Genomic DNA, 23933 nt, shown 5'->3' on the forward strand with positions numbered 1-23933 from the left:
CCAGCCTGTAACTCACTCCCGGGTATCTGTTATTCTGTATATAAACCCCCCGACCCCCTCGATTAGATTCCAGCCTGTAACTCACTCTCGGGTATCTGTTATTCTATATATAGTCACACAACACCAGGCTATAGTCCAACAGCTTTATTTGAAATCACAAGCTTTCGGAGCACTGCTCCTTCGTCAGGTGAAGTGGAGAAATGCATAAAGACACAGCTTATATAGTCAGAGAATAATGTCAGATGTTTACAGGTAATCTTTCCAAATGCCATTTATCACACCTCGGCAGAGAGATAATCACAGCAATCAAAGGTGTGAATGGTGTCCAAACAGGTCAGTCAGGAAAACATTACATCAAAGAACAATGAGGTGGGGTCACAAGGGGTCAAATGTTGCAGATGCTGGGGTCTGTATGAAAAACAGACAAAAAACATTTTTTTTGCAGTAAATCACAGCAGGTCCGGCCGCATCTGTACAGAGAGAACAAGCCAACGACGACTCGAGTCTGGGTGGCCCTACGTCAGGTGGGGTTACATGTCGCGTGACATGAACCCAAGATCCCGGTTGAGGCCATCCTCATGGGTGCGGAACTTGGCTATCAGTTTCTGCTCGACGATTTTACGTTGTTGTGTGTCTCGAAGGCTGCCTTGGAGAATGTTTACCCAAAGATCGGAGGCTGAATGTCCTTGACTGCTGAAGTGTTCCCCGACTGGGAGGGAACACTCCTGCCTGGCGATTGTTGCGCGGTGTCCGTTCATCCGTTGTTGCAGTGTCTGCATGGTCTCGCCGATGTACCATGCTCCGGGGCATCCTTTCCTGCAACGTATGAGGTAGACAACGTTGGCCGAGTCACATGGAGTATGTACCATGTACCTGGTGGGTGGTGTCCTCACGTTTGATGATGGTATCTGTGTTGATGATCTGGCATGTCTTGCAGAGGTTGCTGTGGCAGGGTTGTGTGGTGTCGTGGTCGCTGTTCTCCTGAAAGCTGGGTAATTTGCTGCGAACGATGGTCTGTTTGAGGTTAGGCGGCTGTTTGAAGGCGATTAGTGGAGGCGTGTGGATGGCCTTAGCGAGGTGTTCGTCGTCATCGATGACATGTTGAAGGCTGCGAAGAACATGGCGTAGTTTCTGCGCTCCAGGGAAGTACTGGACGACGAAGGGTACTCTGTTGGTTGTGTCCCGTGTTTGTCTTCTGAGGAGGTCTGTGCGATTTTTCGCTGTGGCCCGTCGGAACTGTCGATCGACGAGTTGAGCATCATATCCCGTTCTTACAAGGGCGTCTTTCAGCGTCTGTAGGTGTCCATCGCGTTCCTCCTCGTCTGAGCAGATCCTGTGTATTCGCAGGGCTTGTCCATAGGGATGGCTTCTTTAACGTGGTTGGGGTGGAAGCTGGAGAAGTGGAGCATCCTGAGGTGGTCCGTGGGCTTGCGGTAGAGTGAAGTGCTGAGGTGTCCGTCTTTGATGGAGATTCGTGTGTCCAAGAATGAAACCGATTCTGAGGAGTAGTCCATAGTGAGTTTGATGGTGGGATGGAACTTGTTGATGTTATCGTGTAGTCTTTTCAGTGATTCTTCGCCGTGGGTCCATAGGAAGAAAATGTCATCGATGTATCTGGTGTATAGCGTTGGTTGGAGATCCTGTGCAGCGAAGAAGTCTTGCTCGAACTTGTGCATGAAGATGTTTGCGTATTGGGGTGCGAATTTGGTCCCCATGGCTGTTCCGTGTGTTTGGGTAAAGAACTGGTTGTCGAAGGTGAAGACATTGTGGTCAAGGATGAAGCGGATGACTTGTAGGATGGCGTCTGGAGATTGGCTGTTGTTGGTGTTGAGTACTGAGGCTGTCACAGCGATGCCGTCATCGTGGGGGATACTGGTGTAGAATGCCGAGACGTCCATCGTGGCGAGGAGTGTTCCTGGTTCAACTGTTCCGTGGGTGCTGCGTTTCTGTAAGAAGTCTGTAGTGTCGCGACAGAAGCTGGGGGTTCCCTGTACGATGGATTTCAGGATGCCCTCGACATATCCAGAGAGGTTCTCACACAGGGTTCCGTTGCCTGATATGATAGGACGTCCGGGTGTGTTGGCTTTGTGTATCTTTGGGAGGCAGTAGAAGTCTCCCACGCGGGGAGTACGTGGGATGAGAGCGTGTAGGATGCTTTGAAGGTCTGGATCGAAGGTCTTGATCAGTCTGTTGAGTTGGCGGGTGTGTTCTTTGGTCGGATCTGCGGGTAATTGTCTGTAGTGTTCCTGGTTGTCCAGTTGTCGGTATGCTTCTTTGCAATAGTCCGTTCTGTTCTGTATGACGATGGCTCCTCCTTTGTCTGCTGGTTTGATGACGATGTTGCGGTTGGTCTTGAGAGCGTGGATGGTGTTGCGTTGTGCTCGGGTGACATTCTGGACTGTCTTGTGAGTGCGGCTGATGAATCTGGCATTGATGCATCTCCTGACAGCTTGGGCATACATGTCAAGCTTATGGCAGCGACCCTCCGGAGGGGTCCAATTTGACTCTTTCTTCTTCGGTTGCTGCACTGCGGATCCCTCTGTCTGCTGTTCCGGATCATTGATTGTCTCATTGGGTTCGCTGCTGACATCTTGGGATTTGTGGAAGAATTCCAGGAGCCTCATTCTCCTGATGAATTCCTCTGTGTCTGCCGCGAGACCGATGGGGTCCATTTTGGTGGTGGGGCAGAAATTGAGCCCTCGGCTGAGAACTTCAATTTCGTCTGGTTGAAGGGTGTGGTCGGACAGGTTGACGATGGACTTCCCTGTGGTTTCAACCGTGGTACCAGGGGAGGCTTGGTTGCTGCTGCTGGTGATGCCGAGTTTCTCAAGCTTCCTGTTCTTGGTGTGCATGTAGGCAGCGTAGTTCCGTTGCCTCGTCTGTTTGGCGGTGTCTCGTAGCTGGTCTGCTGTGTCCTGAGCACAGGCTGAGAACATGGACTCCATCTCGGTTTCGAGGTTGCGGCGTCTGCTGTAGAGCTGGTGTACGAGATGGTTGAGGAGTGTGCGAGAGGTACGACGGCAGAGTCTCTCAGCGTAGTCTGTGTTGTAGGTCGACTTGAGTGGGTTCGTGATCTTTAGTCTTTTCGGGATCTTGTCTGCTTTCTTGCATCTCTGTAGAAACTTGATGTCTGTGTCGATATGCGCGATCTTCTTGGAGATCCTCTCCACTTTGATGCGGCAGTTTTTGGTGTCGATAGTAGCCATGGTGTGGAGATGCTGGTGTTGGACTGGGGTGGACAAATGTAAGAAGCACGGTGGCATAGTGGTTAGCACTGTTGCCTCACAGCGCCAGAGACCCGGGTTCGAATCCGGCCTCGGGCGACTGTCTGTGTGGAGTTTGCACATTCTCCCCGTGTTTGCGTGGGTTTCCTCCGGGTGCTCCGGTTTCCTCCCACAGTCCAAAGATGTGCGGGTTAGGTTGATTGGCTATGATAAATTGACCCTTAGTGTTAGGGGGATTAAATACGTGGGGTTACGGGGATAGGGTGGGTTATGTGTTGGTGTAGGGGTTACAGGGATCGGGTGGGATATGTGTCGGTGCAGGCTCGATGGGCCGAAATGGCCTCTATCTGCACTGTGGGGTTTCTGTGATTCTGTGATTGTGAACACCTGACGAAGGAGCAGCGCTCCGAAAGCTTGTGATTTCAAATAAAGCTGTTGGACTATAACCTGGTGTTGTGTCTATATAAACCCCCCGAACCCGTCGATTAGATTCCAGCCTGTAACTCACTCCCGGGTATCTGTTATTCTATATATAAACCCCCCGAACCCCTCGATTAGATTCCAGCCTGTAACTCACTCCCGGGTATCTGTTATTCTATATATAAACCCCCCGAACCCGTCGATTAGATTCCAGCCTGTGACTCACTCCCGGGTATCTGTTATTCTATATATAAACCCCCCGAACCCCTCGATTAGATTCCAGCCTGTAACTCACTCCCGGATATCCGTTATTCTATTTATAGAATAATTGTTAGCGAAATTGATGCCATGGGATTAAAACAATTGTGACAGCTGTGGATTCGGAATTGGCTGCGAGACAGAAAGCAGAGAGTCGAGGTGAAGGGTTGTTTTTCACGCTGGAGGGAGTTATACAGTGGTGTCTGTTCCCCAGGAGTCGGTATTAGGAACACTGCTCTGTGTGATATATATTAATCAGCTGGACCTGGGTATACAGGGCACCATTTCGAAGTTTGCAGATGATACGAAACTCGGAAAAGGAATCGTCAATGAAGAGGAGATTAACAGACTCCAGGGGGTTATAGACAGGCTGGTGTAATGGGCAGACACATGGCAAGTGAAACTTAACACAGGGAAGTGTGAAGTGAGGCACTTTGGAAGGAAGAATGAGGCAAGGCAATCGAAACTGAAGGGTACAATTTTAAAAGGCACGCAGGAACAGAGACCTGGGGGGGTATCTACACAAGCCTTTGAAAAAGGGACTTAAAAATTAGGGTTCTCCCGTATCAACCAGGGGAGATAGAGAATCTGGGATCGGAGAATCTCTGAGGGATGTCCTGCAACCGTGTCCTGGGGCCAATATTTATCCCTCAACCAACCTCACTAAAACCAGATGATCTGGGTCATTGTCACAGTGCTGTTTGTGGGAGCTTGCTGTGCACAAATTGGCTGCTGCGTTTCCTACATTACAACAGTGACCACACTTCAAAAAAAGTCCTTCATTGGCTGTGAAGATCCTTGTTTAAGTCGTGAAAGGCGCTGGAGAAATGTAAATCTTTCTTTTTTGTCTGCCTCTGTCTGTCTCTCTCTGTGTCTGTCTCTGTCTGTCTCTCTCTCTCTGTCTCTCCCTCTCTGTGTCTCTCTCTGTCTGTCTCTCTGTGTGTCTGTCTCTGTGTGTCTCTCTCTCTCTGTCTCTCCCTCTCTGTGTCTCTCTCTGTCTGTCTCTCTGTGTGTCTGTCTCTCTGTGTCTCTCTGTGTGTCTGTCTCTGTGTGTCTCTCTCTCTCTGTCTCTCCCTCTCTGTGTCTCTCTCTGTCTGTCTCTCTGTGTGTCTGTCTCTCTGTGTCTCTCTGTGTGTCTGTCTCTCTGTATCTCTCTGTGTGTCTGTCTCTGTGTGTCTCTCTCTCTCTGTCTCTCCCTCTCTGTGTCTCTCTCTGTCTGTCTCTCTGTGTGTCTGTCTCTCTGTGTCTCTCTGTGTGTCTGTCTCTCTGTGTCTCTCTGTGTGTCTGTCTCTGTGTGTCTCTCTCTCTGTCTCTCCCTCTCTGTGTCTCTCTCTGTCTGTCTCTCTGTGTGTCTGTCTCTGTGTGTCTCTCTCTCTCTGTCTCTCCCTCTCTGTCTCTCTCTGTCTGTCTCTCTGTGTCTCTCTGTGTGTCTGTCTCTCTGTGTCTCTCTGTGTGTCTGTCTCTGTGTGTCTCTCTCTGTGTGTCTGTCTCTGTGTGTCTCTCTCTCTCTGTCTCTCCCTCTCTGTGTGTCTGTCTCTCTGTGTCTCTCTGTGTGTCTGTCTCTGTGTGTCTCTCTCTGTGTGTCTGTCTCTCTGTGTCTCTCTGTGTGTCTGTCTCTGTGTGTCTCTCTCTCTCTGTCTCTCCCTCTCTGTCTCTCTCTGTCTGTCTCTCTGTGTCTCTCTGTGTGTCTGTCTCTCTGTGTCTCTCTGTGTGTCTGTCTCTGTGTGTCTCTCTCTCTCTGTCTCTCCCTCTCTGTCTCTCTCTGTCTGTCTCTCTGTGTCTCTCTGTGTGTCTGTCTCTCTGTGTCTCTCTGTGTGTCTGTCTCTGTGTGTCTCTCTCTCTCTGTCTTTCCCTCTCTGTGTCTCTCTCTGTCTGTCTCTCTGTGTGTCTGTCTCTGTGTGTCTCTCTCTCTCTGTCTCTCCCTCTCTGTGTCTCTCTCTGTCTGTCTCTCTGTGTGTCTGTCTCTGTGTGTCTCTCTCTCTCTGTCTCTCCCTCTCTGTGTCTCTCTCTGTCTGTCTCTCTGTGTGTCTGTCTCTGTGTGTGTCTCTCTCTCTGTCTCTCCCTCTCTGTGTCTCTCTCTGTCTGTCTCCCTGTGTGTCTGTCTCTGTCTCTCTCTCTGTGTGTCTGTCTCTCTGTGTCTCTCTGTGTGTCTGTCTCTGTCTGTCTCTCTCTGTGCCTGTCTCTGTCTGTCTCTCTCTGTGCCTCTCTGTGTGTCTGTCTCTGTGTGTCTCTCTCTCTGTCTGTCTCTGTATGTGTCTCTCTCTCTGTCTGTCTCTTTGTGTGTGTGTCTCTCTCTCTCTCTCTGTCTGTCTGTCTCTCTCTGTCTGTCTCTCTGTGTGTGTGTCTCTCTCTCTCTCTCTGTCTGTCTCTCTCTGTCTGTCTGTCTCTGTCTCTCTCTCTCTCTGTCTCTCACTCTCTCTGACTCTCTGTCTCTGTCTCTCTCTCTGTCTCTCTGTCTCTTTCTCTCTGTCTCTCTCTCTCTCTGTCTCTCTCTCTCTCTGTCGCTCTCTCTGTCTCTCTCTCTCTGTCGCTCTCTCTGCCTCTCTCTCTCTCTGACTCAGTTCAGTTCAGTTCAGTTCAAATGCTTTATTGGCATGAAAGTTTACAGAGAACCATATTGCCAAAGCTTACATAGCAAAAAGGTACAGTTTTCCAACATTCTGTAGGTGTCAATCGATTTGACATTTGTTGGGTATATACAATATTACTTTTAAACAATATTAATTTTAAACAGTCTTTCTACTTCATTTGGTACGTTCAATATTAATTTTAAACAGTCTTACTTTTAAACAGTCCTCAGGTTGTGACATGTTGTTACATATTTAGCCCCAAGGTATGGTCTGTCTCCTTCTCCTAGGACTAATCTCAATTTTGACAGATCATCCAATTCCTTGAAATCTGGGGTTGTTTGGCTTAGCTTGTTGAATAATATGTTTCTTGATGTGTTGAATTTTTCGCATTTTAGGAGGAAATGCATTTCTGTTTCAACCTCGCCAGCCAGACATTGATCGCATATTCTATTCTCTCTAGGCTGCCAGGATTTCTTGTATCTGCCTTTTTCAATTTCCAGTTGGTGGTCGCTTAGTCTGTACCTGGTGAGGGTCTGTCTCTGTTTTGTGTCTCTGATGGTCGTGAGGTAGTCTGCCAGTTTATATTCTCTTTTTAGGGCCCGGTAACATTCTAATCTGCTTTGGTTTTCGGTTATTTTGTTCCAATGTTCCAGGTAGGTTTCTTTGCATTGTTTAATGATTTGGTTCACTCGGATTGGTGTTTGGACGGCTGTGTTGGTCTGGGGCTGGTCAGGGTCCGGCTGAGTACTTAGTTTCAGTAGCAGCTGACTCAGGGGACTCTTTTCTGGGTTTAGCTCTTGGGTCTGAAAGGCTTTGAAATGAAGGGTGTCTGGGGAGCTAGATTTGAGGTGATTTAGGAAGTTTAGTGCTCGTTTTTGGATGTTTATTATCAGTGGGTATCTGCCTAGTTCGGCTCTGCATGCATTTGTTGGCGTTTTTCTTTGGGTGCGAAGGATGCTTCGGCAGAATTCTGCATGTAGGGCTTCTATTGTGTGTTTTTCCCATTTAGTGTAGCTTTGGTGATTTAGCGGGCCCCATACTTCACTACCGTACAGTGCAATGGGCAGGATTATGCTGTCAAAAATTTTGAGCCAGATTTTGATTGGGATTTGGATGTTGTAGAATTTTCTTTTTATTGCATATAGGGCTCTTCGGGCTTTTTCTTTTAGTGCATTCACTGCTATGCTGAAGCTCCCTGATGCTGTAATAGTTAGACCAAGGTAGGTGTAGCTCATAGTGTGTCCTATAGTGGTATCACTGAGGGTAAACTGGTATTTGTTTTCCTGACATCTGGGTCTTTTCTGAAAAATCATGATGTTGGTTTTCTTTAGATTTACTGTTAGAGCCCAATTTTGGCAGTATTTGTCGAGTAGGTCTAGTTGTTGCTGTAATCCCTGTTCTGTGGGAGACAGCAGAACCAGGTCGTCCGCATAGAACAGGGACTTCACTTCTCCATCCAGGAGACGGAGACCTGGTGACTCGCTTTGCTCCAGCATGTCTGCTAATTCATTTATGTATATGTTGAACAGGGTCAGGCTCAAATTGCAGCCCTGCCGGACGCCTCTTCTCTGGGTGAAGAAATCGGTGCGTTTGTCTCCAATTTTGACCCCGCATTTGTTTTTCAGATACATTGATTTAATAAGGTCATAGACTTTGCCCCCTATTCCACACTGAAGAAGTTTATAATAGAGCCCTTCGTGCCATATAGAGTCAAAGGCTTTCTTGAAGTCGATGAAACAGGCGAATATTTTCCCATTTTTTGTTTGGTGTTTATGTTTTTCAATGAGGGTGTGAAGGGTATAGATATGGTCGGCGGTGCGGTGTTTTGGAAGAAAGCCTATTTGGTTTTTTCTGAGGATATTATGTTTGTTAAGAAAATCAAGTAATCTACTATTTAGAATACTGCAGAATAACTCCCTAGACAACTGTTGACACAGATGCCGCGGTAGTTATTTGGGTCTGATTTGTTTCCACTTTTATATATGGGGGAGATTAGTCCTTGGCACCAGACTCTCTCTCTCTGTCTCTCTCTCTGTCTCTCTCTGTCTCTCTCTCTGCCTCTCTTCTCTCTCTCTCTCTCTGTCTCTCTCTCTCTCTCTGACTCTCTCTCTCTCTGACTCTCTCTCTCTCTCTGTCTCTCTCTCTCTCTGTCTCTCTCTCTCTCTGTCTCTCTCTCTCTCTCTGTCTCTCTCTCTCTCTCTCTGACTCTCTCTCTCTCTGACTCTCTCTCTCTTTCTCTCTGACTCTCTCTCTCTCTCTCTCTCTCTGTCTCTCTCTCTGTGCCTGTCTCTCTCTCTCTCTGCCTGTCTCTCTCTCTCCTGACTCAATTCAATTCAATTCAATTCAATTCAAAAGCTTTATTGGCATGAAAGTTTCTCTCTCTCTCTGTCTCTCTCTCTCTCTCTCTGACTCTCTCTCTCTCTGACTCTCTCTCTCTCTCTCTCCTGTCTCTCTCTCTCTCCTGTCTCTCTCTCTCTCTCTGACTCTCTCTGACTCTCTCTCTGTCTCTCTGTGTGCCTGTCTCTCTCTCTCTCTGCCTGTCTCTGTGTGTCCGTATCGATCTGCACATTGACTGATGTAAGTGGTGCTGATGTCCTGTGTTTGACGCTCTCCGTTTCCTGGGACATCCAACATCTGGTTCGGCTCCAGCTTGGTGTAAATACCGGGTCCTTTGTGACTGGGGTGGAGGTCAGTCTGGCGCCTGTACCGGGACGATAGGAGGGGATGATTTGTACGAAATGATCCTAATGGGGAGCGGAACGTGCAGGAGATGAGCAGATAAGATTGGTTCAGGATGGGCAGGGGAAGGAAATGCGGTTGTTGGAGGCCAGGTTTCAGAGCATAAGTAGAGCGGAGCTGAAATCCCAGCCACTCACACTCACACTCACTCACACACACTCACTCGCAGCCTTTCACCTCTGGGACACTCGATCTGCCCCGGCTGTGACCTGTTTGGAGAAGGACCTAGCGAGAGGGAAGAGCGAGGATGCTGTTCAGTATCTGCATGTGTGTCCTGTTGCTGTTCTGCGCTCAGGCAGGTAAGGTGACCATCCTGCGGGAGACAGGGTTTCTAGCACTGGGCTCAAGTTAATCATTTTTTCCAAGTCTAAAAGGCTCACGGAATGGGAGCCTTTAGCGATGAGGAAAGACTGGAGAGGCTGGGGTGGCTTTCTTTGGAACAGGGGAGGCTAAGGGGAGAAAGACAGAAAGGACAGACTCACGTATTTCCAGCCCCTTTCACCCACCTCAGGACATCCCAAAGCGCATCACAGCCAACGAAGTAAGTTCTTTGAAGTGTGGTCACTGTTGTAATGTAGGAAACGCGGCAGCCAATTTGCGCACAGCAAGCTCCCACAAACAGCAATGTGATAATGACCCAGATCATCTGTTTTAGTGATGTTGGTTGAGGGATAAATATTGGCCCGAGGACACCGGGGAGAACTCCCCCTGCTCTTCTTCCAATAGTGGCCGTGGGATCTTTTATATTCACTAGAGGGGGCAGACGGGGCCTCGGTTTAACGTCTCATCCGAAAGACGGCACCCCCTCAGTACTGCCCCTCCGACAGTGCGGCGCTCCCTCAGTACCGCCCCTCCGACAGTGCGGCGCTCCCTCAGTACTGCCCCTCCGACAGTGCGGCGCTCCCTCAGTACTGCCCCTCCGACAGTGCCGCGCTCCCTCAGTAATGCCCCTCCGACAGTGCGGCGCTCCCTCAGTAATGCCCCTCCGACAGTGCGGCACTCCCTCAGTACTGCCCCTCCGACAGTGCGGCGCTCCCTCAGTACTGCCCCTCCGACAGTGCGGCGCTCCCTCAGTACTGCAACTCCGACAGTGCGGCACTCCCTTAGTACTGCCCCTGCAACAGTGCGGCGCTGCCTCGGTACTGCCCCTCCGACAGTGCGGTGCTCTCTGAGTACTGTCTCTCCGACAGTGCGGCGCTCCCTCAGTACTGCCCCTCCGACAGTGCAGTGCTCACTCAGTACAGCCCCTCCGACAGTGCGGTGCTCCCTCAGTACTGCCCCTCCGACAGTGCGGCGCTCCCTCAGTACTGCCCCTCCAACAGTGCGGCGCTCCCTCAGTACTGACCCTCCCACAGTGCAGCATTCCCTCAGTGCTGCCCCTTCGACAGAGCGGCACTCCCTCAGTGCTGCCCCTCCGACAATGCGGCGCTGCCTCGGTACTGCCCCTCCGACAGTGTGGCGATCCTTCAGTAATGCCCCTGCAACAGTGCGGCACTCCCTCAGTACAGCCCCTCAGACAGTGCGGCACTCCCTCAGTACTGCCTCTCCAGCAGTGCTGCACTCCCTCAATACTGCCCCTCCGACAGTGCGGCACTCCCTCAGTACTGCCCCTCCAACAGTGCGGCGCTCCCTCAGTACTGTCCCTCCGACAGTGCGGCGCTCCCTCAGTACTGACCCTCCGACAATGCAGCGCTCACTCAGTACAGCCCTTCCGACAGTGCGGCGCTCCCTCAGCAGTGCCCCTCCGAGAGTGCAGCGCTCCCTCAGTACTGCCCCTCCGACAGTGCGGCGCTCCCTCAGTACTATCCCCGCAACAGTGCGGCGCTCCCTCTGTACTGCCCCTCCGACAGTGCAGCGCTCCCTCAGTACTGACCCTCTGACAGTGCGGCGCTCCCTCAGTACTGCCCCTCCGACAGTGCGGCGCTCCCTCAGTACTGCTCCTCTGACAGTGCAGTGCTCCGTCAGTGCTGCCCCTCCGATAGTGCGGCGCTCACTCTGTACTGCCCCTCCGACAATGCTGCACTCCCTCAGTACTGCCCCTCCGACAGTGCGGTGCTCCCTCAGTACTGACACTCCAACAGTGCAGCGTTCCCTTAGTGCTGCCCCCCCGACAGTGCGGCGCTCCCTCAGTACTGCCCCTCCGACAGTGTGGCACTCCCTCGGCACTGCCCCTCCAACAGTGTGGCACTCCCTCAGCACTGCCCTCGACAGTGCGGCGCTCCCTCAGTACTGACCCTCCGACAGTGCGGCGCTCCCAAAGTACTGCTCCTCCGACAGTGCAGCTCTCACTCAGTACGGCCCCTCCGACAGTGCGGCTCTCCCTCAGTGCTGTCTTTTAGGGGAAGTACTGAGGGAGCGCCACACTGTCGGAGGGGCAGTACTGAGGGAGCGCCGCACTGTCGGGGGGGCAGTAGTGAGGGGGTGCCGCACTGTCAGAGGGGCAGTACTAAGGGAGCACTGCACTGTCGCGGGGCAGTACTGAGGGAGTGCCGCACTGGGGGAGGGGCAGTACTGAGGGAGTGCCGCACTGTCAGAGGGGCAGTACTGAGGGAGCGCTGCACTGTCGCAGGGGCAGTACTGAGGGAGTGCCGCACTGGGAGAGGGGCAGTACAGAGAGAACGCCGCACTGTCGGAGGGACAGTACTGAGGGCGCGCCGCACTGTCGGAGGGGCAGTACTGAGGGAGCCCAGCACTGTTGGAGTGGCAGCACTGAGGGAGCGCCGCACTGTCGGAGGGGTAGTGCTGAGGGAGCGCCGCACTGTCGGAGGGGCAGTACTGAGGGACCGTCGCACTGTCGGAGGGGCAGTACTGAGGGAGTGCCACACTGTCAGAGAGGCAGTACTGAGGGAGTGCCACACTGTCAGAGAGGCGGTACTGAGTGAGCACAGCTCTGTCGGAGGGGCAGTACTGAGGGAGCGCCGCACTGTCGGAGGGGCAGTACTGAGGGAGTGCCACACTGTCAGAGAGGCAGTACTGAGGGAGTGCCACACTGTCAGAGAGGCGGTACTGAGTGAGCGCCGCTCTGTCGGAGGGGCAGTACTGAGGGAGCGCCGCACTGTCGGGGGGGCAGTACTGAGGGAGCACTGCACTGTCGGAGGTGCATCTTTTGGATGAGGCCCTGTCTGCTCTCTCAGGTGGACGTAAAAGATCCCACAGCCACTATTGGAAGAAAAGGTGGGGGGAGTTCTCCCCGGTGTCCTGTGACCAATATTGCAACAGTGACCACACTTCAAAAAGCGCTTAATTTGCTGTAAAGCACTTTGGAACATCCTGAGGTGGTGAAAGGCGCTGGAGAAGTGGGAGTCTTTCTTTCACTCTCTTTCTCTCACTATCAGAGTGCAGCTTGGAACAGAGTGTAAACCTGCGAGTCCTTTATTTGAGCTGCAGTCACCGAATTAATGAGAGGCACCTCAAGGGTGAGTGTTCGGGGAATGTTCGGATCCCACGGCAGCAGAGCCGAGAGGGCTGCTGCCGTTGTGATGATTGAGCTGTTGCCGAGTGAGATTTCTATTGAATGGTTTTTCAAAGCAGGAGGCTGTGGGCGAATGGTTCAGGATTGATAGAATCACAGAATCCCACAGCGCAGGAGGAGGCCACTCGACCCATGGTGCTTGTGCTGGCTGTTTGACCGAGCTCTCCAAATAGTCCCACACCTCCGAGTGAGATCATCTCTCCTCATCTCACCTCGAGGTCTTTCGCCGATGATTTTGAATCTGTGACCTCTGGTTATTGACCCACTAACCAGGGGGAAAACACTCTTTCTCCATCTACACTATCCAAACCTCCTGTCATCCTGTAAACCTCTATGAGGTCACCTCTTCACATTCCCTGTTCCGAGGAGAACAGTCCGAACTTTCCCAACCTCTCCTCATCACTGAAGTCCCTCATTAGAGTCAGAGGGGGAAAAATTCAGTAACGCCCCGTGTGGGGCGCCATTATCGGCCGTGCGCAAAGTTCAGCGCCCGGCGCTAATTATCGCCTCTGACAGCAAACTTGGCTTTTATCGCCCCTGGAGGTGATTGGAGCGCTAAATCAGGCGCTTCACACCTCTCTTAAGGTGCAAAGGCCGAGGAGCGAGGTGCTACCTCAGAGCGCTGGCGAAGCAAGGAAGGGCAAATCAAAATGAACCTGCAAAGTGTTGCTCAGTACCCAAAACTCCTTCACACAGCGTTGAATCTCTCCAGAAGTCTCTCTCTCTCTCAGAATACGTGGTGCAAAAATGTCACTGACAAAAAAAGGCAGGAAGCGGTCGCCTTTAAATAGCGCTCTCCTAGTCCCTTCCTGACTGGGAAACGCTCCCCTCAACCTGTCGTTGCTAGCGGCAGGCTTACGGTAAGGCAGGGGGCGCCACTCAATATCCGGTCCGGGTCGCTACCGGGGCGTTGCGCACTCGACTGACGTCACGATCTGCCGGCGCAGGAGATCGTGGCGGGAGTGTTTAGCGCCGCCGCAAAATGTCTAGTTAATTTCGCGAGCGGCGCAAACATCGCCGCGCCCGGGCGCTAGTCGCTTTGCGCCCCATTAACGCCCTCTTAGAGCGCTAACAGGAGGCACAAACAACTGGGCCTAGAAATTCGGTGGTGTTAGCGCCCAATTAGAGGCGTTAGAGGGCCTTGCGCCGGAATTATAGCCGCGATCGAAATTGTGTTGGGCCCTACCTTCGGCGTTAGCCGGTAGCGCTGCACCGGCACCGATGACGTCATCGGTGTGCGCAGCGTCCCGGTTGCCGTGGTAACGTGGCCGGACGCCCAAATTCAGTTGCGGCCGCCTCGCCCGTGGCAGCCGCAACCAACGATTGTTCAACGGGATGTTGCAGCACGTAGCGCCGGCGCATTAAGGTGGAGCGGCGGCCGGCCGCTTTCCCGGCGGCCGCCTGCCCGCACCTCCCTCCCTGGACTCCTCCACCACCCCCCCACGGCACTGATGTGTGTGGCCCGCGAGCCCGGCACTTCTCCGAGGTGCCGGGCTCATTTGTCGGGCGAATCGACTGGGCAGTGGTCGGCTGCAGGCAGCTCCTCCTTAACAGAAGGAGGAGGCCTGCAGTACCCCAGCCTGCCGCACCGCATCGGGTGCCGCAGCGGGGGATTAGCGCCGCAAACCTGCATTCAGCGCCCATAGCGAGGCGCTGAAACCGTCCATTAGCGCCCGCAGCCGTCTGGGCGCGGGGCAGCTGAATTTTTGGCGGGCGCAGTGGCAATTATCGCGGGCGCAAAATTTCGGGCGCAAAAGCCCTGGCGGAGGCAAACCTAATTTCTAGGCCCTGAATTTTTCCTCCATAGAGTAATACAGCACAGAAAGAGGCCCTTCGGCCCGTCGTGTCCGCGCCGGGCCATCAAGCCCTGTCTATTCTAATCCCATTTTCCAGCACTTGGTCCGTAGCCTTGTATGCTATGGCGTTTCAAGTGCTGATCTAAATGCTTCTTGAATGTTGTGAGGGTTCCTGCCTCTACCACCCTTTCAGGCAGTGAGTTCCAGATTCCAACCACCCTCTGGGTGAAAAAGTTTTTTCTCAAATCCCCTCTAAACCTCCTGCCCCTTACCTTGAAACTATGCCCCCTGGTTATTGACCCCTCTACTAAGGGGAAAAGTTCCTTTCTATCTACCCTATCTACGCCCCTCATAATTTTGTACACCTCAATCAGGCCCCCCCCCTCAGCCTTCTCTGCTCTAAGGAAAACAACCCCAGCCTGTCCAGTCTCTCCTCATAGCTGAAGCGCTCCAGCCCAGGTAACATCCTAGTGAATCTCCTCTGCACCCTCTCCAATGCAATCACATCCTTCCTATAGTGTGGCGACCAGAACTGCACACAATATCCCAGCTGTGGCCTAAACTAGCGTTTTATTTTATTTTAATTTCTTTCTTTCCCTGGTCACATCCCGGGAAACCTCCTCTGAACCCTCTCTCAGGCCTTGATATCTTTCCTGGGGTGCGGTGCCCAGATCTGTCCACAATACTCCAGCTGAGGAACTAACCAGTGTGATTTGAAAAAACCAGAACACTGAATGGAGAGACCAGGGGCTGGATTTTGCCAGCGGGGAGCGTTTGAAGGCGGGACTCCCACTTGTCGGGTTTCAGTCCCGCCTCCATCGACTTCTGGCCAATCCACGCTGTTTTCCCTTGCTTGACCTTGTTAAACCCGCCCAGCGGGCTCAGCAGGCCAATTAAGGGAAAGCCGGTTACAGAGCACGTCAGCGTATGACGTCTCATCTGTCAAAAATATTGACAGACGAATTGTTATCGCCTGACAGCTCTGTGACGCTGTCAAACACTGACATTCTCTGTTGTTTGATGAGTTCTTGAATTCAAGACCTCATCAAACCTCTTGTGAGCAGAAATTAGATGGTTGTTGCATTGGAGAATTCAGCAGCTATCTGCCACCTCTGCCGGTGAGATGTGAGTCTCTCCACATCCCCAACATTTGAAGCCCACAGGAAGAAACAAAGGTACTTGATGTAACAAAACTACTAAACACTTGGTTTGAATATAAAACAAGGCTTTAATCAACTGTTTCACAACCATGAGCTGTAGGTACTTCACTAGTTCCTGGTTACAAAAATGTCCTGGGCAAGCTGGGCCCACGCCCGAGTATTTATAATTTCCTTGGACGGCGCCACCAGCTGGCCGCCCAGTGTTATCTCATGAGTCATTTCTTCATGAATGGTAAGATTCGTGAGGATGTAACTGGTAAAATAGATAAGGGAGAACCAGTAGATGTGGTGTATTTGGACTTTCAGAAGGCTTTCGATAAGGTCCCGCATAAATTAAGGCACATGGGATTGGGGGCAAGGTATTGACTTGGATAGCGAACTGGTTGGCAGACAGAAAGCAAAGAGTTGGAATCAACGGGTCTTTTTCCGAGTGGCAGGCAGTGACTAGTGGGGTACCGCAGGGATCGGTCCTAGGACCCCAGCTATTCACAATATATATTAATGATCTAGACGAGGGAACTAGATGTAATATCGCCAAGTTTGCAGACGACACAAAGCTGGGTGGGCGTGTGTGCTGTGAGGAGGATGCCGAGAAACTCCAGGATGATTTGGACAGGTTGGGTGATTGGGCAGAAGCATGGCAGATGCAATATAACGTGGATAAATGTGAGGTTATCCACTTTGGTAGCAAAAACAGGAAGGCAGATTATTATCTGAACGGCAATAGATTGGGAGAAGGGGAAGTGCAACGAGACCTGGGTGTCCTTGTGCACCAGTCGCTGAAGGTAAGCATGCAGGTGCAGCAGGTGGTTAAGAAGGCAAATGGTATGTTGGCCTTCGTAGCGAGAGGGTTCGAGTACAGGAACAAGGATGTCTTGCTGCAGTTGTACAGGGCCTTGGTGAGACCACACCTTGAGTATTGTGTGCAGTTTTGGTCGCCTTATCTGAGGAAGGACGTTCTTGCCATGGAAGGAGTTCAGCGAAGATTCACCAGACTGATACCTGGGATGGCAGGAATGACGTATGAGGAGAGATTGGGTCGATTGAGCTTGTACTCGCTGGAGTTTAGAAGAATGAGAGGGGATCTCATCAAAACTTATAAAATTCTAACAGGACTAGACAGACTAGATGCAGGAAGGATGTTCCCGATGGTCGGGGAGTCCAGAACCAGGGGTCACAGTCTAAGGATAAGGGGTAAGCCATTTAGGACAGAGATGAGGAGGAATTTCTTCACCCAGAGAGTGGTGAACCTGTGGAATTCTCTACCACAGAAGGCAGTAGAGGCCAATTCATTAAATATATTCAAGAAGGAGTTGGATATATTTCTTAAGGCTAAAGGGATCAAGGGGTATGGGGAGAAGGCAGGGACAGGGTACTGAATTTGGATGATCAGCCATGATCACATTGAATGGCGGAGCAGGCTCGAGGGGCCGAATGGCCGACTCCTGCTCCTATCTTCTATGTTTCTGTGTTTAAGCAGTTTCTATCACTTCTCACTCACCTCACCTCTCCGCACTTGCACCCGTCACTCGCCTCCACAGCGCACTTTTGCACCCCGCAGACTCACTGCTCGCCTCGTTGATCCTGACGGTGTTCGCAGCCTTCGGGAAGCCTGCACGTGTGTGGGTATAGTGGGGATAATCCTCTTGTCTGCCTGCAGTTAAGTGGCTGTAATCCCCCTTCCTGCCTCCAGGGGGCGGGACCCGACTTACCCACCTCGCGGGAAGATGGCACGGCGGTGGGTTGAGGGCAGGATGGGCACCCGCCCCCCAGATAACCCACCTCCCCAGGGCTGGCAAGATCGTGCCCCTTATTCGACCTTGGGGTGCATCACCAGCGAGCCACTATTTCGAAGAAGGGTAAGGAGCCCAAATCCCGTTTATCCAACGCCTTTAACGTAGGAAAGCGTCCCGCGGCCCTTCATTGGAACGTAAACCAGACAAGATTTGACAGCGAAGAGGAGGAGGAGCGAGGCGGCGAGGTTTCGGGAGGGAATTCCCGATCTCGGGGCCCAGGCGGCCGAAGGTGGAAGATATTAAGCACGGGACAAGCGGAGTGTAAGTCTGCGGGCTGCAGCCTCCCAAGTGTGGCGGAATCTCTTTCTATCGTCCCCCTGGCTTTCGGATTTCCGCGCAGGCTGTCTACGGTGGAGCAGGCCCCCCCGCCCAAATCACTAATTGGGGAATGCCAGGTGCTGGCTGGTTGAAAGGGGATATTTCCCCGTGCAATCTGTCCGCAGCGCTAGTCCCAAGTGGCACCTGTTTATCCCACAGAGCGGATGTGTCTTTCTATACTGAGACTGCTGTTTACTGTCTGTGTGCTAGGGCGCTGGGCCGGGGGGTGGTAGGGTCTGGGTGAGTGATATGAAGCAGGTCATGGTGGAAATCTCTCAGCTAACGGTGTTATTTTTAGCCAGCCTTTGTCCTGCTCACCGGCCAGGGACTTTTCCTGACAATGCGATGCTTTGAAGCTCATTATTCAAGCGGTCTATTTTAAAGAGGGAGTCTCTCCGTCAGGGACCCCTTTTAAAGAGGGAGTCTCTCCGTCGGGGACCCCTTTTAAAGAGGGAGTCTCTCTATCAGGGACCCCTTTTAAAGAGGGAGACTCTCCATCAGGGACCCCTTTTAAAGAGGGAGTCTCTCTATCAGGGACCCCTTTTAAAGAGGGAGTCTCTCCATCAGGGACCCCTTTTAAAGAGGGAGACTCTCCATCAGGGACCCCTTTTAAAGAGGGAGTCTCTCCATCAGGGACCCCTTTTAAAGAGGGAGACTCTCCGTCAGGGACCCCTTTTAAAGAGGGAGTCCCTCCATCAGGGACCCCTTGTAAAGAGGGAGACTCTCCGTCAGGGACCCCTTTTAAAGAGGGAGTCTCTCCATCTGGGACCCCTTTTAAAGAGGGAGTCCCTCCATCAGGGACCCCTTTTAAAGAGGGAGACTCTCCGTCAGGGACCCCTTTTAAAGAGGGAGTCTCTCCATCTGGGACCCCTTTTAAAGAGGGAGTCTCACCATCAGGGACCCCTTTTAAAGAGGCAGTCTCTCCGTCAGGGACCCCTTTTAAAGAGGGAGTCCCTGTTCCCTCACTTACATCATTCTCTCTCTCACATTTTCCTCCCTCTCTCTGTCTCGAACTCGTGTGCAATAGACCGAATAGTGACACCTCAATCGCCTTATTATGTTTATAACGCGCTTGCCCGAGTCCTATCTAATGGGACGGAGAGCGCGTTGCTACTCAGATTCACTTCCTATCATATATATCATTTGGTTTGCTCCTCAGTGCATAGCTTGCCCTGCTATCAGGAATCAGCAACGCGTTTAAGAAGATTTGGAGAACTGTTAACCCACATCCTGCCCTCCCGGTGCCGTTCCGCAGTTGTCCGTCCTGGGGGAGGCTGCAGTACAGGACCTATCACGTACTGAATATCTGCAGTATTTCCTGGTCTAGTTTCTGAATAAGTGCCTTGTACGTCAGGCATGCTCCCTGCTTGGCAATGTTCCCGGGAATAAGTGACCTCCTGATTGGAGGACTGACGCTCGTGAGACAGCTCAACTCTGTGTGTGAGAGTGTGAGTGTGTGTGTGACTGTGTGTGTGTGTGAGTGTGTGTGTGAGTGTGTGAGTGTGTGAGTGTGAGTGTCTGTGTGAGTGTGTGTGTGAGTGTGAGTGTCTGTGTGAGTGTGTGTGTGAGTGTGAGTGTCTGTGTGAGTGTGAGTGTCTGTGTGAGTGTGATCGTGTGTGTGTGTGTGATCGTGTGTGTGTGTGATCGTGTGTGTGTGAGTATGATCGTGTGTGTGTCAGTGAGTGTGTGTGTGTGTGATCGTGTGTGTGTGTGTGAGTGTATATGAGTGTGATCGTGTGTGTGTCAGTGAGTGTGTGTATGAGTGTGATCGTGTGTGTTGTGAGTGTGTGTGTGAGTGTGATCGTGTGTGTGTCAGTGAGTGTTTGTGTGAGTGTGATCGTGTGTGTGTGTGTGAGTGTGTGTGTGAGTGTGATCGTGTGTGTGTCAGTGAGTGTCTGTGTGAGTGTGATCGTGTGTGTGTGAGTGAGTATGTGTGAGAGTGAGTGTGTGTGAGTATGTGTGTGAGTGTGTGAATGTGTGTGTGAGTGTGAGAGAGTAAATAACACAAGTCGGAGGCAGTGAGTCAAAGGACCTGAATTTAAATTCTCAAAGCTGTGTCTCTGGATTGTTTATCCACTAACACAACGAGTGCAGCCCCAGACCCTGTCCGTCAGGGACCCCTTTTAAAGAGGGAGTCTCTCCATCAGGGACCCCTTTTAAAGAGGGAGTCTCTCCATCAGGGACCCCTTTTAATGAGGGAGGGAGTCTCTCCATCAGGGACCCCTTGTGATGAAATATGCCATTCATCAGGCACTGTATTCCCTGTGTTTAGTTTAGTTTCAGTTTCATTTCCTTACCTGTATTGTATTGTGTGTAGGGCTCCGCCCATACCTGGCCCCTACTTAAGCAGGCCCCAGCGTGTCTCACAGGCAGTACAGCAGATCTCTGGATGAGAGACACTTCTCCACTGTGTATTACTTTCTGAGTTAATAAAAGCCTTGCTTTGCTCCGTTAACATCGAGTCTCGGATTCATTGAGGCACATCAATTTTATTAACTCAATTTTCAACGCAATGGGCCAACTCTTGAAACCCGAACGTTTGGATTTGGACCCGCATGCTTCGGACGCATCGGCACGATTCGGACACTGGTTTAAGTGTATGGAATTCTTCCTGGACAATTCCGCAGCCATCACAGGCGCTACGGACGCTGAGAGTATGAAACTCGGAATCCTGCGGAATTGGGTAAGCCACCGGGTTTACCCCCTCATCCAAGACGCCGACACGTACCCGGCCGCCTGCGACATCCTAAAGGCGCATTACCAGCAGCCTACGAACGAGGTGTACGCTAGGCATCTGCTCGCTACTCGCACACAGCGACCTGGGGAATCGCTGGATGAGTTCCTAGTCACCCTGAAAACGCTTGGCAAAGACTGCAAGTGCCAAGATGTAAAAGCCGCAGTGTACACTGACGAGCTTGTTCGTGATGCCTTTATCGCAGGCCTCAGCTCCACTTACATCCGGCAGAGACTACTGGAAAAAACGGGATTGGACCTGAAACAGGCTGTGGACACAGCGCGATCCCTGGATGTGGCCCAGAGAAACTCGGACGCCTACTCTTCGGCCCGCGCCGCCCACGCCGCCACGTGTGCACCAAGGGCGCCGCCATCTTGGAAGGCATCTTCCCCGCCCGGCAGCCCGACACCGTCGGGGCCCCGCTCTCCCCCCAGAAGCCCTACGACAGCCGCGACGCGTCGGGGCCCCAACTGCTACTTCTGCGGGCAGCCGAAGCACATCAGAAACCTGTGCCCGGCGAAAGGCACCACCTGCTTTAAGTGCGGTAAGAAGGGGCACTTCGGGAAGGTGTGCAGAGGGAACCCCGCTGGAAAACCCGCCACCGCCGCGTGTGCGCCGTGGGAGCGGCCATCTTGGACGCCATCTTGCCCGACCTCGTGGGGTCCGCCATCTTGTGAGCAGACAGCGTGGATGCCATCTTGTCTCGATCAGGGCCCTACAGTGGCATCGGTCACAGTGGACCAGACCAGACCGCACCCGCTATCCAAATCAATGGTGGACATCGAGGTAAACGGGTGCGGGGTTAAATGTTTAATTGACAGTGGAAGCACGGAGAGTTTTATCCACCCTGAACTGGTACAACAACTCTCTCTAAAGGTGGTCCCTGCTCGGGGCACCATCTCTATGGCTGATAAAACCCAGACATCGACCATTATGGGTTACTACACGGTACAATTGTCTGTTAACGGAACTGTATACGATAATTTTAAATTACTAATCATGAAGAATCTATGTGCGAGCGTGCTCTTGGGCCTGGATTTCCAGTGCCACCACCAAAGCATCACGCTCAATTACGGTGGGTCCCAGCCGCCCCTCACAGTGTGCGGTCTGGCTACCCTGAAGGTAAAGCCGCCTTCGCTATTCGCGAACCTTACCTCCAACTGCCGGCCAATAGCGACCAAAAGCAGGAGGTACAGCTGGGAGGACAGGCGGTTTATCGCGACCGAGGTAGACAGGCTCCTGAAGGAGCGCATTATCGAACGCAGCAACAGCCCGTGGTGCGCCCAAGTGGTGGTGGTGAGGGGTAGCGAGAAGAAGCGGATGGTGATAGATTATAGCCAAACGGTTAATCTATACACCCAGCTAGACGCCTACCCGCTACCCCGCATATCCGAGATGGTGAACCAAATCGCCCAATACCGGGTGTTCGCCACCATCGACCTCAAGTCAGTGTACCACCAGCTCCCTATCAGACCAGAGGACCGCCCGTACACCGCCTTCGAGGCGAACGGACACCTCTACCAATTCCTCAGAGTCCCCTTTGGGGTGACGAATGGGGTCTCGGTCTTCCAGAGGGAGATGGACCACATGGTCGATGACCACCACTTGCAGGCAACCTTCCCCTACCTCGACAACGTCACCATCTGCGGTCACAACCAGCAGGATCACGACTCGAACCTTGAGAGGTTCCTGAAAACCGCACAAAAACTCAACCTCACTTACAACGAGGACAAGTGCGTTTTCAACACCACGCGCCTCTGCATACTAGGCAGCGTGGTGGAGAATGGGGAAATCGGACCAGACCCCGACTGATTGCGCCCCCTACGGGAGCTCCCCCTGCCCAACACTCCCAAAGCCCTGAAAAGGTGCCTGGGGTTATTTTCTTATTATGCCCAATGGGTCCCCAACTACTCCGACAAAGCCCGCCCCCTCTTGAAAGCATCCTCTTTTCCACTCTCTGCTGAGGCCCACGCCGCCTTCAAAAGCATTAAGCGGGATATTGAGTGGGCCACGCTACAGGCAGTGGACGAGAACACTCCCTTTCAAGTGCAAAGTGATGCGTCTGACTTTGCCTTGGCGGCCACCCTCAACCAGGCGGGGCGGCCCGTAGCTTTCTTCTCGAGGACCCTCCAAGGGCCCGAGATCAGACACTCCTCCATGGAAAAGGAGGCCCAAGCCATCGTGGAGGCAGTGCGCCACTGGCGGCACTACCTAGCCGGCAAACGCTTCACCCTACTTACCAACCAGTGGTCGGTAGCGTTTATGTTCAATAATAAACAGAGGGGGAAGATTAAAAATGATAATATTCTTAGGTGGCGGATCGAGCTCTCCACCTTCGAGTATGACATCATTTACCGGCCAGGGGCCCTTAACGAATCCCCCAACGCCCTCTCACGAGGGATGTGTGCCAGCGCCACCGGGGATCGGCTACAGACCCTCCACAACGACCTCTGCCACCCAGGGGTCACACGGCTGTTCCACTTCATAAAGTCCCGCAACTTACCCTACTCGATTGAGGAAGTTCGGTCTCTGACCAGGAACTGCCGCACTTGCGCTGAGTGCAAGCCTCGGTTCTACCGCCCAGATAGAGCCCACTTAATCAAAGCTACACGGCCCTTTGAGCGGCTCAGCTTAGATTTCAAGGGCCCCCTCCCGTCCGTCGACCGCAATGTTTACTTCCTGAACATTGTGGACGAATACTCTCGTTTCCCATTCGCCTTCCCCTGCCCAGACATGACCAGCGCCACGGTCATTAAATGCCTCAACAGCCTGTTCTGCCTGTTCGGTATGCCGAGCTACATCCATACGGATAGGGGGGCGTCCTTCATGAGTGAAGAGCTACGCCAGTACATGCTGTCCAGGGGGATCGCCACGAGCCGTACCACCAGCTACAACCCCCGGGGTAACGGTCAAGTGGAGCGAGAGAACGGGACAGTATGGAAAGCAGTCACTCTAGCTCTAAGGACCAAGGGCCTCCCTATCTCCCGCTGGCAGGAAGTCCTCCCAGATGTGCTCCATTCGATACGGTCGCTATTGTGCACTGCCACTAATGCCACGCCTCATGAACGAATGTTTGTCTTTCCCCGGAAATCCACCTCAGGCGTATCCATGCCGTCATGGCTCTCCACCCCAGGCCCGGTATTTGTACGAAGGCATGTGAGGGGCCACAAGACGGACCCTCTCGTGGAGTCAGTGCACCTACTCCACGCCAACCCCCAATACGCGTATGTCCGGCACGCCGACGGAAGGGAGGACACCGTGTCCATAAAAGACGTCGCCCCAGCCGGTAACGACAACAACCACGACAACAACAGCAACAACGATCACAGCAATTCTTACCCACCCACTATCCTTTCACCACCCCCGGAAGAACATCGACCAACGGTGCCCCCACCAACTACCCCTTCAACCACCCTGGCGGCGCCCCCGGCAGAGACCCAGGAGGC

The 23933-nt window shown here is 52.6% G+C and overlaps 1 protein-coding gene across 1 annotated transcript in view; it reads left to right on the plus strand.

The window, feature by feature from the left end:
- Positions 1–9306: 9306 nt before the first annotated feature.
- Positions 9307–23933, plus strand: part of LOC147110165 (neural cell adhesion molecule 1-like) — a 73763-nt gene continuing 59136 nt past the window's right edge. Inside the window, exon 1 of the mRNA XM_086004100.1 lies at positions 9307–9510. Coding sequence (XP_085860226.1) covers positions 9459–9510 — 52 coding nt within the window. The 5' untranslated portion in view covers positions 9307–9458. The remainder of the gene's footprint in view (positions 9511–23933) is intronic.

This window comes from Somniosus microcephalus, chromosome 12 (genome assembly GCF_052327205.1).
Source record: "Somniosus microcephalus isolate GS21.2 chromosome 12, FLI_Smic_1.0, whole genome shotgun sequence".
In the NCBI taxonomy this organism is placed as follows: Eukaryota; Metazoa; Chordata; class Chondrichthyes; order Squaliformes; family Somniosidae; genus Somniosus; species Somniosus microcephalus.